This window comes from Sinocyclocheilus grahami, unplaced genomic scaffold (assembly GCF_001515645.1).
Source record: "Sinocyclocheilus grahami isolate Dianchi unplaced genomic scaffold, SAMN03320097.WGS_v1.1 scaffold313.1, whole genome shotgun sequence".
NCBI lineage: Eukaryota > Metazoa > Chordata > Actinopteri > Cypriniformes > Cyprinidae > Sinocyclocheilus > Sinocyclocheilus grahami.
In genome coordinates this window covers 2,005,275-2,018,706 of record NW_015505492.1, presented here as the reverse complement: position 1 = coordinate 2,018,706, position 13,432 = coordinate 2,005,275, and the positions used below count along the sequence as shown (strand labels likewise).

The following is a 13,432-nucleotide window of genomic DNA, read 5'->3' as shown; positions in this document are numbered from 1 at the left end:
CTAAATATGATTTTCAGTTACAATAATTAATCCTAAAATTCGACATTAGTTACTTACTTTTAGCAGCATCAGACGCGCGCGTGCTCACAAGATCTCCTGGTTCTTACTTGTGAATTCAGTGCACTGGAGACTCGCACTAAACGGTTCATTTGAATCAGTGAGTTGTCGACTCGAGAACAACCGCAATCGGTTCGTTCTAATTCGTCAATTAATCGTTTGGTGCGATTTGCCAACCGATTTAAAAGGTTAATTGAAAAGAATCAGTTCGTTCTTGAATCAGACACCGCGTCTGCGTCTCGGATCACGTGATATATTATAAGGAGTAACGATATGTTTTATGAAATGTAGTGAAGTAAAAAGTACGATCATGCTTTGGAATGTAGTGAAGTAAAAGTAAAAGTTACTCAAAATAAAACGACTCTAGTAAAGTACAGATACTTGAAAAATTTACTTAAGTACAGTAACGAAGTAAAGCTACTCCGTTACTGTCCACCACTGTTAATACCCTTTATTTGTCCTGTGTATTAGGCCATGTCCACATGTACACGAGTTTTTCCTTCTTCCGTTTTTAAAAAAATCCACATGAAAACGCAAACGCATGCTATGAAGCACTGTCAAGAGCATGCCAAACCAACAGGTGGCAATATAATTTTAACCGTAAAGCCATGTTGGCCAATCAGAAGCCTGAAAAAGTTTCCAGTAGGCGGAGATAACAGTGCAGGCTCCGATGTCACAAGCCAAAAACTCTTTTGAAAATCTTCACCCTGGCAGGCGTTTTAAAAAATGTTCGGTTTCAGTGAACGGGTACTGCGTTTGCGTGTGGACGAATGGCCAAACCGCGTAGAAAAAGCTGCGGTTTAAAAAAATAATCGCATTCTTAAGGACAGGGCAAACCCTGAGTCCTCCCTCTTCCTCTGTTCATCCTTATTTGAAATAGTGTGTGGTAATGTTTCCTAGAGTGTTTATTATTAAAACTGTCTCCTGTATATTCTCTGTTGTGCGCTTTCACGTTCTTTAACAATTGTATCTCCATAGTCCATAGTGAAATCTCTGTTGCCCATAGAGCTATTCATCTTTTTTGAATCATGAAAATATTGTTGTCTGGGATGGTGTGAGGTGGAGACCATCTTTAAGAGTTTGTTAAGTTTGCCTAAAAAGTGTGCCATAAATGAATCCTGAAAAACAGCTGTAGAGATTGTATTCTGACTTGAAACGCAGTGCAGGCTTGGACCCGGAAACAGTATTTGACATATCATGACTTAACACATGGATGATGACTAGATTACACTGATGATTTAGATTATATTGATATCCAATCACAATGCGTCCTCAACAACCTTAGGACCAGAACAAATGGTTACACTTCATTTCGATAGTCCACTTTAGACATTGTACTAACTATAAGTAACTTTATAACTACATGTCAACTAGCAGTTAGTAGAGTATTAGTAGACTGTCTGCTTAATATCTTCTAACACTTTCTTTGTCAACTTATTCTACTAACCCTAAACCTACCCTAACAGTCTACTCTGAGAGTTAGTAGACATGTAGTTGCAAAGTTACTTACTGTTAATAGAATGTCTAAAGTGGACTATCGAAATAAAGTGTCACCAAACAAACAGATATCAAAACATTCCATTTGCAATTGCATTTACGCTTGCATTTTCAATGCATGTCTGAATGACATCCAGATGAAGGTAGTTAATGCCAAATGTAAACTGACCACTGGATACTTACTCTTCCTGAAAAGTAGTATGTGGAACATAATCTATTTTTCACATTATAAAGTGGTTGGCTACATTGTTGCCACTTGCCTTTATCACATTGTTAGGGTTTATCACAGTGTCATTAAATTATTAGTGTTTTTGAAAATGGACTTTGAGTGTTAGATGACAGCAAAGGTAATCTAAATGTAAAAATACAGGAAATTACTGTAGCATGCACAATTACATATCCAATATGAGCCAATATGTAGGCTACTTTTATAGCAACAAATAATAATAAATTAAATCTTAAATGCTGACTGATAATTTATATGGCCCAGAGTTTTATTGCATTTTTAATCCACTTCATTGGAAAATGTATAACAATGTCAACTCTTGGGTGTCTGATTAAATAATTTCAAAAATCATGGCTGTAATTATTTATGGTTTATTCATCACACAGAAAATGCTGGGTCAAGTTGAAAGCATTGCATTGTGGGATACGGTGTTCCAGTGTGCATTGTTGCATATAGCACACGTTTAAAAGATATTCCACACATACACTGTGGTGCAGTATATAGAAATATTTGGATAAGTGATCACCCTTGCCTATATGCTTCTATAATTTCTGTAGTTTTCAGATGTAAAAAGCTGTCAGTCATAATCCATTAGTTCTACAGTGGAACAACAAGGCAAGGGGTTTTGCTTGTATTACAATGTTCTTAGTCTTGGAATCCTTATCCCAGGAGGACCACACAACTACTCCAATTTCATGTGTTTATTTAAGTACAAACGAAAGTAAATGCTATCAGTGCTGCTCTGAATCTTAGAGTGGCATAGCGCTGCTAAGCACTCCACCTGATACACTGACACAGGATGATGAATGAGTGTCACAGCAAATCCAGTGGCTTGTTCAACACAGTATCTGCATCAGCTAAGATTAATGCTGCCATCCCTCAGCTCTCCTGCGGCTATTTTTTATGAGACCAAGCACACAAGCCTTACTTTGTACTATCGGCTTTCACTGAAAGACGCATCTGAAATACAACATGGATGTCACCTTACACGGCTTAGACAGCTTCTTTTAAGGCAATATTTTCAAGTATTTTTTGGTTCAGGGCCTGGTCATGTCACACCTGTTCCAGTTTTATCACATCATAGTCATTTTTTAATGCATTTTTTGATGCATCATATAAAAAAAATGTTTAAATGGCCTGTTGACTTCTTTCCTAGGTAGAAATTTACTGAAACAGGAAAATAAGGTGGGACATATCAAAGAGCTTGTCCTTTTTTTAGGCTATATCCTTTAACTGGAAGTTAGCATCCCTTGACAAAACACGATCCCTCATTGGATTTTTTCATTGTTTTTGTATTGCCATTGCTTTTTGTTTCTTTTGGAGAAAATAAGCTCTGTGACCAACAAATGATTCCCAGTGAGTCCCATGAGTCCCATTTAGCTACTAAATACATGTTGAAGCTTTAAAAAATCACAAGGTTGTATTAGTAATGTATTTTATGTAATGGAATAAAACATGAAAATATGAGTTTGTTGTAAGCGCACACACTATTTCAGCCATTTAACCAAAAAAAAAAAAACACATTGGCAGAACTCTGGAACCGGGAGTGCTAATATGGCTGGGTTTTGGACTACAAAACTACTTCATCCCTCAGCACTGTATTGCTTTTGCTATTCAGGTGATATTTGGGGGAGGGGCATTTCCGTTCTATAAAGCGTTTGATTGAATAAAAATTTGAGTGTGTGAGATGAGTCATCAACAGTTTTTGTTCCATTTCCCTACATGATAAATGTAAATGTAGAAGTGTGTATCTGTATCTGTTAAGCAATTTATCATAGCTTCAAAGCTAGAAATCCACTACAAACCGCAAAAGTTTAATTTTGAACACATGAGGTCTTCAAAGAATGTTTTATGTCTGCAAATGTGACTGGCGACCCCATAAATAGAGGAACACAAACCAGTTCTGTGTTGTCTTTGTTTCTTGACAAGGCATTTAATAAAAAGGGTTGTAGTGTTCCTGACTGCGTCTCCATCCTTCAGGAAGGTTGGCCACATTGTATCCATCAATCCGGCCTCCTGTCATCCCAGCACAGCTAAATTAAATCAATGTCTGAAACCAGAGACCAGGCTTCAACTGCAGCAACAGAAATAGAAAATCTAGTTTTGCTGTCTGCTAATAATATTAGTACGTTCCTAAGTGGCCGCCCACCGTCGTCGGACAGGAACACAGGAGAGATATAATTACAGCCTGAACACTTGCATCTCCATTTACTGGTAGAACACATGGGGATCTTACAGTGTTTTATAGATTACCCTTCCCCCCTCACCTCCATCCACACTCGTCCTGCAGGTAATGATTCATTTCTAGGCAGTATTATGTTATCCACTGTAATTAAACTTCCCAAGGTGAAACCAAGGAGAATCGGAGACCGCATCATATTGACCATGTGAGAAATTCATTAAAAGACCAGTGTCAATGTCATAAGAGACGCTGTTTCATTTTTCGATGACAGAGGAGCGAGGGCTATTTCAACAGAAAAGCGGATGTGTTTAATGAGTTCATTGTGTAACCTGTCTACTTGCGTGGACGTTTCTGTTTTACAACAGATTTGAGATAAGAAGCAGATCAATAAAGAAAGATTTAATTGCAAACTACTGAGTGCATCATGATGAGCACCAGAGGTTAAATTTGTTTTTGTCATTTAGAGAGAATTAAGAATCCAGTATTGCTTTACCAAAATGCACTTGCACAAAATACCTGTAAACATTATTTTGAAGGAATTTTTTCTCTCTTTTTTCTTTTTATTTTTTTTGAAGAAGTAGAAGAGGTATGCAAAATTAAAGAAATATGCAGTAATATAAAGTTAAGCTCAGTCAACAAAATTTTGAGGCATAATGTTGATTACCACAAAAACAATAATTTGGACCTGTCTGTCATCTTTAAAACAAAAAGAAAAAAATATTGATGAGGAAATAGAAGTGAAAGGGACCCATTTTTAATTAATTATTTTGTTAAAACTTATGTATTATTTGAGCTGTAAAGTTGTCGTTTTTATGGCCATTTTAGATGTAAAGTTTAATGGCAACAAACTGGATTTTAAAATTTACACTGAAAAGGCTTTTAAGCAATTGAGTATATTATTATTTATTCTTTTTTTAGATGGAGGAACATGAATTTTTATGCCACAAATGCTGTTGATTAACCTCAATTTGTATTGAACCCAAAATATTGCTTTAATGTTGTATTTGATTAAATTGCCTTTAGATTTTTTCATTTGTGAATTGAGGATAAATGAATGAATGTCCACGATGCACGCAGTGTGACATTTCATGTGTGTTTTGGACAGGTTCACTTGGACTGTATTTTCCTCAAAGGCTGTACACAGAAAGCATCTATGTGGGTCAGCCACAGGGATCCCCAGTCCTTCAGGTCCATTCAATGCGGGAAAGCACTACAGAGAGGCCATATTTCACCCTGTGCTCCCATAGAGACACTTATGCATCATGGTTTCACATGGATGAGGCAACTGGGGTCCTTTCAATGAACAAAACCCTGGAGTGGAGCGACTTCAGTAGTATACGTGAGTTTAACACAGCTTTATGTGTTTGAATGCTTACCTATATGCCAGTTTCAACTGTTTAAATTTTTAATTTTTAACTCTTGTAATGTTACTCACTATTTTGCTGATATATCACATAATCTAGTATAGTCCATTATTTTAATGTAAGTGATACTGTCTCCTGTATCACTGAAAGTTCTGTGCTTATATATTAAAGTCATATAAAAATAAGTATTTAATATATTAAATATATTAAGGTTATTTGTCTTTTTTCCTGTAAAAATATCTAAATATCTATGCTTAAAACATACTTAATTGGATTTATTTTAACTAAGAAAAATTTACCTGAGATCCAAAAAGATAAGACAACTCTTTATTTCCAAGAATATGTATTTATTTATTAAGTTTGCAAATATTTTTTTGTTTCTCATCTTTATGTGTAGTCACTAAATTTAGTTTATGCTTAAAACAACTTGCCAATAAGGTAACAAATATATGTCTTAAGTCTTAATTTTATTTTTCAATGCAATGTAATGCAATTCTGTATATTTACAGACCATATTTCATAATAGTGTCTCTGTAGAACCTTGAGAGTTGAACATTGGGATGAATGACACTCTTGTTAAAGGACACATGTCTCCTGATGTCTGTCCTCCAGGCAGCAGCTCGGTTAGGTCTGTGAAGGATCTAAACCTGAAGGTCGGAGTCTCTCCAATGCCCTTGCAGAAACAGTTGTGCCCCTTCCTTTCCACAGTGGAGGTCAAACTGATGTTCATTAATGACACAGCGCCCTCCTGTGGCCAGGTCGAGCTGAAAACATTGTGTTTCCCTGACAAGGTTTCAAAACCCCATATCACAGAGAACCGTATGCCAGGGGCCCTGCGGCAGCTCCGGCGCTTTACACGCATGAACATTTGCCCCAACTACACCATCAGTTATGGAGTGGAAGCAGGTACAAACCAAACCCAGTGTAAATGTCAAGGCTTTCTACATATTACAGTTCGGTGAGATGAATTTTCTCTTGTCACTTGTATTGAATTCAGTCTCTCCAGCTCCATTTGCTGTCGACGGCTCCACTTCAGAACTGGTGGTCACGGCGTACGTGGACCGTGAGGAGATGGAATCGTACCATCTGGATTTAGTGTGTATAATACGGACAGAAGAAAAGCTGGAGAAGTTCTTCAGTTCTCTGCACGTGGACATCTATGATGAGGACGATAATCCTCCTTTTGTGAATGGGACTGATACTGAGGACATCAAAATAGAGTTTAACCGCAGTGAGGTCGGTATCAGGCATTTAAACACAACCGTCTCACATCTTCATAGCCTTCTTAGGATCATATACTGTAATAAAGAAATGTGAAAGTATCGAATAATGGTAGTCTGTTTTCTTTTGTAGGGTACTGTCTATGGAACTCTGTTTGTATACGACAGGGACACAACGCCCGTTTATCCCACAAACCAAATTGAAAATAAATTAGAGGGCACCTTAATGGCAAATGACTCCTGGATCAAAAACACTTTTACTATCGAACACAAATTTAGGGAAGAAAGAGCCATTTTTGGAAATGTCCGCGGGACAGTTCATGAATACAGTGAGTACAAAAAAATATCATTACCCAAAGGCATTCTATATGAGATAAATCAGATATACATCAAATAAACACAATATTACAATGTACAATTGCACAAAAGGCTGCAAACGAACAGCGCGCATCTGAAGTGTCTCTGAAGGAAATAATGCATTATTTATCGGTTTTAAGATATCGGCCAAATTTTCTTATCAGGCCGATACCGATAACAGAAAAAAATAGCATTTCACCAAATATTAATAAACTGACGGTATGTCCAACATGTTTGATATTTTGAGCCGACTGTACAGTAGAAATTTTTTTGTTTTTATCTGTCATGCGTCAACAAGACACGTGTTTGGAACAAACTGAAAGTCAGTTAGTTTTTCTCTACATATAAAGCATATTATTCCTATTGTTTTAAAAATTTGTTTAAATATCAAAAGTTCCAAAAACTTTGAAATGGCTGCTGCTGAATAAATGTGACCTGTTAGTCCAAGACGACTTGAATAGCTTTTTTACATTACGTACTGAATTGTCCTTTATTCTGTTTTCTGCCCTCAGAGCTGAAACTCAGTCAGAATCTGTCTGTGACAGAGCAGCGCTCATTTCAGTTGGACTACCTGCTCAATGACACCACTTTCCCAGGCCCAGAGGGAACAGTGCTGTTACATTTCAATGTGACTATCCTGCCGGTTTCTATTCACTTCTCCAATGTCACCTACTTTTTCACTGTGTCACTGAAAGCAACAACATACTCCCAGGTGCATTAATTATGTTTTTTAGTCATTTTGAACCTATGCAAGCAGGAGTAGTGAAGTGCTATTGTAAATATAAAGGAATAGTTCATCTAAATTTAACATTTGCTGATAATATACATCCATCTGAGAAGTAGATGAGTTTGTTTCTTCATCAAATTTAGAGAAATTTAGCATTGTAACACTTGTTTACCAGTGGATCCTCTGCAGTGAATGGGTGCCGTCAGAATGAGAGTTTAAACAGCACATCACAATAATCCATGTGACTCCAGTCCATCAATGAATGTCTGTGTGTTTATAAGAAACAAACCCATCATTAAGACATTTTAACTTTCACTTTTGGGTGAACTTTTCCTTTAAGAAACAGATAAGCGATTCCTGAAGAAATGACCAGACTTTGCAAAAGAATACTTTTTTGTGTAATGAAAAGAAACATTTCAGGCCTCAAAGCTAACGTTACGACACTGAGCATGCAGCGTCTTGTTTTCTTTTGGCTATGTATGAGAATCAATACATAATACACATTTTTTGAGCCCTGCTGGTGTATGAAATAGCTATAGGTGGTTAAATAGCCATAAGAAAAACTAAAACCATCACAATTCACAAATATCAATACATTTCTATGCCCCTGTTTGCAAGTTTGCAACAATGTTGCTGTTTTTTATCTGAAATTTCTCGTATGATAAAAGAAATTGCAATTTCCTTTACAGATTACTCCAGAGGATTGACACTAATGTGTCTTTTATGTCTTTTTTAGATTGGAAGTGTCTGTGTGGACAACTGTCTGAAGTTTAAGGGCATTGATGTCACGTATCAATTTGAGATCGCAGACAGGAACATCTCTGCTGATGCTCAGTCATGTTATAGGGCAGTTGGCCTCACACAGAACCCGAATGAGAAGACCGGTGTGCTCTATGTGAATGACACCGAGGTGTTACGCAGACCGCAGTGCCAAGAGCTGCAATATATAGTTATTGCAGAGGAGCAGCAGAACAAGTTTCAGGCCAAGACGCAGCTCGTCATTATTTTTGAGGGTGAAGGTAAGGTCATTAGCTCACAGGACTGAATGACAGTGCTGAATGCTACAGCTCTTGATCCAGGTTTTTCCTAACTGATTGTGCCATATAGCAGATCTCATGAGGCTAGATGAGCAGCCGGTTTTGGCTTGTGCAGAAAAGAGACAGCGAGGGGAGTGTGAGGCGTCTCGAGGCCTGGCAGCCCCAACAGGCAGATGCCAGTGGAGACAAAGCAGAGATACAGGTTACCCACAATGCCCTTGAATCCAATACACTGCACTTACCATATTACTGTGGAGCTGCTTCTATCATTCTAAAGGACAAATTGTGTCATTGTATTACCTTTGTAGGAATATCTCCAAATTACTCTACCTGTTCCCCTGACCTCCGCACATGTCCAGATGGTTACTGTGATGCCATTGAGAGCAAAAACATATCCATATGTCCTCAGGATTGCTCCAGTGAGAGAAATTTTAGTTTTTTATTGTGTTTTTTGGTGACTTGTGGCATTTAGTAACATTTAGTTAGACCAGCATGATTCTGCTTTTAGAAAGTGGAGCAACTATAACAATGTGTCTTTTTGTCAGGTCAGCCTGTAATCGGGGGTTACGAGAGGGAACTGTATGGAATCAGAGCTGGACATGGGACCTGCTACTGTTTTCCAGAAAGGTGCTTCTGTGAAAAGGACGAATTAAAAAGTGAGCTGATTGAATTTTTTTTTGCCCTTCAGAAGCTACAGATTATATTTACAAGGTTCCCAGAAGAGAAAATAAGTACTATTTACCCCAAACATCAAATTCAAAAACTTTGCACTCCGCAGCTCTTAATGGACTGTGTTTCCTTCTTGAGCATCTGTGAATATTTTCACCTATTGTAATAGTTGTGTTTGAGTCCCTCAGTTGTCCTCATTTTGAAAAGATGTACCTCAAACTCATAGTCACTGTTGGAAGGGTTGGGAAAGTCAAATTTATAGAATATGCCAGAAAAACAAAGAATGTGCTGGACATAGAGGATTTTTCTAAAGAATAGCAGGCAGTTTAACTGCTCAAGACAAACAAGGGACACATGAACAACTATCAGAAAACATAGATCATAGTCATTGATCAACCAGGTAACAACACAGAGTATTAAAGGTGACATATCATGGAAATCTGACTTTTTCTGTGTTAAGTGCTATAATGCATCTATCAACCCAGAAGACGCGAAAAATAACAACCCAGTAATTATTTTTTGGTAAGCCTTTCTCTGCAAGCTTGTGAAAAAAACAAGCCGCTCAGATTTCGCTCCCCTTGTGATGTAGAAAGGGAATCTTATAATATTACCGCCCCTTAATCTGTAGGTTTCCACCCACGGCACCGCCATTCTGTTTTCGCAAAGCGACAACGGTGTACCGGTATTAATGCCATGGCGAAATTTCAAGCAAAGCATGCTAACTGTTCTGTCTTTGGCTGCACTGACAAGCACAGAACACTATTTAGAGTCCCAGCCTCAGAGGAGACAAGAGAGCAGTGGAATTATTGATTTATTTACTGTATATTATGCTGCTGCCACACAGATCATATATAAACGTGATTTCTTTCCCAGCTTTTTACCTTCACAGACATAACCTACTGTTTTTGTAACTTTTATTTATTTATTGGGGAAATACAGTGGTGTGAAAAAGTGTTGGCCCCCTTCCTGATTTCTTATTTTTTTGCATGTTTGTCACACTTTAATGTTTCAGATCACCAAACAAATTTAAATATTAGTCAAAGATAACATAAGTAAACACAACATGCAGTTTTTAAATGAAGGTTTTTATTATTAAGGGAAAACAAAATCCAAAACTACATGGCCCTGTGTGAAGAAGTGTTTGCCCCCTGTTAAAACTGTGGTTTATCACACCGGAGTTCAATTTCTCTAGCCACACCCAGGCCTGATTACTGCCACACCTGTTCGCAATCAAGGAATCTCTTAAATAGGACCTGCCTGACAAAGTGAAGTAGACCAAAAGATCCTCAAAAGCTAGACATCATGCCGAGATTCAAAGAAATTCAGAAACAAATGAGAAAGAAAGTAATTGAGATCTATCAGTCTGGAAAAGGTTATAAAGCCATTTCTAAAGCTTTGAGACTCCAGCGAACCACAGTGAGAGCCATTATTCACAAATGGCAAACACATGGAACAGTGGAGAACCTTCCCAGGAGTGGCTGGCCGACCAAAATTACCCCAAGAGCACAGCGACGACTCATCCAAGAGGTCACAAAAGACCCCACAACAACATCCAAAGAACTGCAGGCCTCACTTGCCTCAGTTAAGGTTCATGACTCCATAAGAAAGAGACGGGGCAAAAATGGTCTGCATGGCAGAGTTCCAAGACGAAAACCGCTGCTGAGCAAAAAGAACAAAGGCTCGTCTCAGTTTTGCCAGAAAACATCTTGATGATCCCCAAGACTTTTGGGAAAATACTCTGTGGACTGACGAGACAAAAGTTGAACTTTTTGGAAGGCGTGTGTCCCATTACGTCTGGCGTAAAAGTAACACTGCATTTCAGAAAAAGAACATCATACCAACAGTAAAATATGGTGGTGGTAGTGTGATGGTCTGGGGCTGTTTTGCTGCTTCAGGACCTGGAAGACTTGCTGTGATAAATGGAACCATGAATTCTGCTGTTTACCAAAAAATCCTGAAGGAGAATGTCCAGCCATCTGTTCGTGACCTCAAGCTGAAGCAAACTTGGGTTCTGCAGCAGGACAATGATCCAAAACACACCAGCAAGTCCACCTCTGAATGGCTGAAGAAAAACAAAATGAAGACTTTGGAGTGGCCAAGTCAAAGTCCTGACCTGAATCCTATTGAGATGCTGTGGCATGACCTTAAAAAGGCGGTTCATGCTCGAAAACCCTCCAATGTGGCTGAATTACAACAATTCTGCATAGATGAGTGGACCAAAATTCCTCCACAGCACTGTAACAGACTCATTGCAAGTTATCACAAATGCTTGATTGCAGTTGTTGCTGCTAAGGGTGGCCCAACCAGTTATTAGGTTTAGGGGGCAAACACTTTTTCACACAGGGCCATGTAGTTTTGGATTTTGTTTTCCCTTAATAATAAAAACCTTCATTTAAAAACTGCATGCTGTGTTCACTTGTGTTATCTTTTACTAATATTTAAATTTGTTTGATGATCTGAAACATTAAAGTGTGACAAACATGCAAAAAAATAAGAAATCAGGAAGGGGGCCAACACTTTTTCTCACCACTGTATATAGAATACAGATAAGTTTAACAGAATTCAAATCAGAAGTTCCTCTGAATTGTCCTTATGCAAACAAAAATCTAACCAAGTTATACTTTCTGCAGTTATTAACTATTTATACATACACCTGCATACACAATAAACATAACAATCCTATACTTACACATACAGTCTAAGTATACACTGTACATGCAGACATATGCACATATTTTTTTACATATTATACAGAAAGTCCTAAAACACAATAAGACAATTCTCCACCCACCCTCACTGTCTGCCTGATATGCACCACATAGGGAGGAATATTATTATTGAAAAAAAACACCTGGGGTGGAATGGATCTTAGATCCAACTCAAATTAAGTCAACATCCCTCTCTTCCTAGTCTCCTCTGCCTTCATCCCGTAAATACCTTTATAAAGGGTTCCCAAGTTTTAGAAAACTATTCTCTTATTCCTTAGACAGCCGTATACGCTCCAAATGTAGTGTATTTGTGATTTTATCAAGCCACAGCTGGAAAGGAGATGGCAGTTTATCTTTCCAGAATGTTAAAATAAGCTTTTCGGCCGTTAAGAGTCCATAGGAAAGAAATCGTTGTTGAGACTTGGACAGGCAAAGCTCATGTCTTGATTAAAAACGTCTCAGGTTACGTATGTAACCCTGGTTCCTCGAGGGAACGAGACGCTGCGTTGGAAAATGCTAGGGGAACGCCTTCTGTGACCACGCTCTGAATAAAATGTGAAATCAGTCCAATAGCTGAGCGGGACGTCACGGGCGGGTGACGTCATGACCAGGAAACTATAAAAGCACGTGCGGCGGAGCCGTTGAGAGACTGGAAGTTATGAGTTGTGCCTCCTCAGAGGCCACAGCTTCCACAGCTCCGGGCGGGGGCGTGCCCTCCGCCTATGAGAGGAGATTTCTCCTGATGGGAATCTCCCATAGAGCGCTGTCGAGTAGAGAAATCAGGTCTGAGACCCAACTCGGCCCGGCCAGAACGGGGATACTAACAATAGACGGGCCCCGTCCCGGCGCACTCTCTCCAGAACTCCCGGGAGCAGAAAACTTGGAGGAAATGCGTACAGACGAAGCGTCGGCCACGTCTGTACCATGGCATCCAGCCCCAGTGGAGCTGGATGAGTCAGAGAGAACCAGAGGGGACAGTGTGATAACATATGAGTCGCAACAAGTCCACCTGAGCCTGGCCAAACACTCTCCATATCTGCTTCACCACCTCGGGGTGAAGCATCCTTTCCCCGGACCTCAGCCTCTGCCTCGACAGGATGTCTGCTCCCATATTGAGATGCCCAGGAATGTGAACTGCTCCCAGCGAAAGGATTTTGCCCTGGGACCACACAAGTATCTGTTGCGCCAGCTTGTACAAGGGGCGCGAACGCAGAACTCCCTGGTGGTTGATGTAAGAGACCACCGTTGTGTTGTTACCAACACATGGTGACCTCTTAGGTCTGGAAGAACTCGAAACATGGCCAGCATCTCCAGGCAATTGAATGCCATGTCAGATGATGACCGCACCCCAACCGGTGAGGGATGCATCCGTCGCTAGCATACGCGGC

At 39.2% G+C, this 13,432-nt stretch overlaps 1 protein-coding gene across 1 annotated transcript in view; it reads left to right on the top strand.

Moving 5' to 3' along the window:
• The window catches only part of LOC107601801 (proto-oncogene tyrosine-protein kinase receptor Ret-like), a 35,017-nt gene that overhangs the window by 11,467 nt on the left and 10,118 nt on the right, over nt 1-13,432 (top strand). Inside the window, exons 2-10 of the mRNA XM_016294093.1 lie at nt 5,068-5,301; nt 5,939-6,232; nt 6,324-6,562; nt 6,680-6,875; nt 7,416-7,615; nt 8,367-8,649; nt 8,738-8,869; nt 8,976-9,086; nt 9,213-9,323. Coding sequence (XP_016149579.1) covers nt 5,068-5,301; nt 5,939-6,232; nt 6,324-6,562; nt 6,680-6,875; nt 7,416-7,615; nt 8,367-8,649; nt 8,738-8,869; nt 8,976-9,086; nt 9,213-9,323 — 1,800 coding nt within the window. The remainder of the gene's footprint in view (nt 1-5,067; nt 5,302-5,938; nt 6,233-6,323; nt 6,563-6,679; nt 6,876-7,415; nt 7,616-8,366; nt 8,650-8,737; nt 8,870-8,975; nt 9,087-9,212; nt 9,324-13,432) is intronic.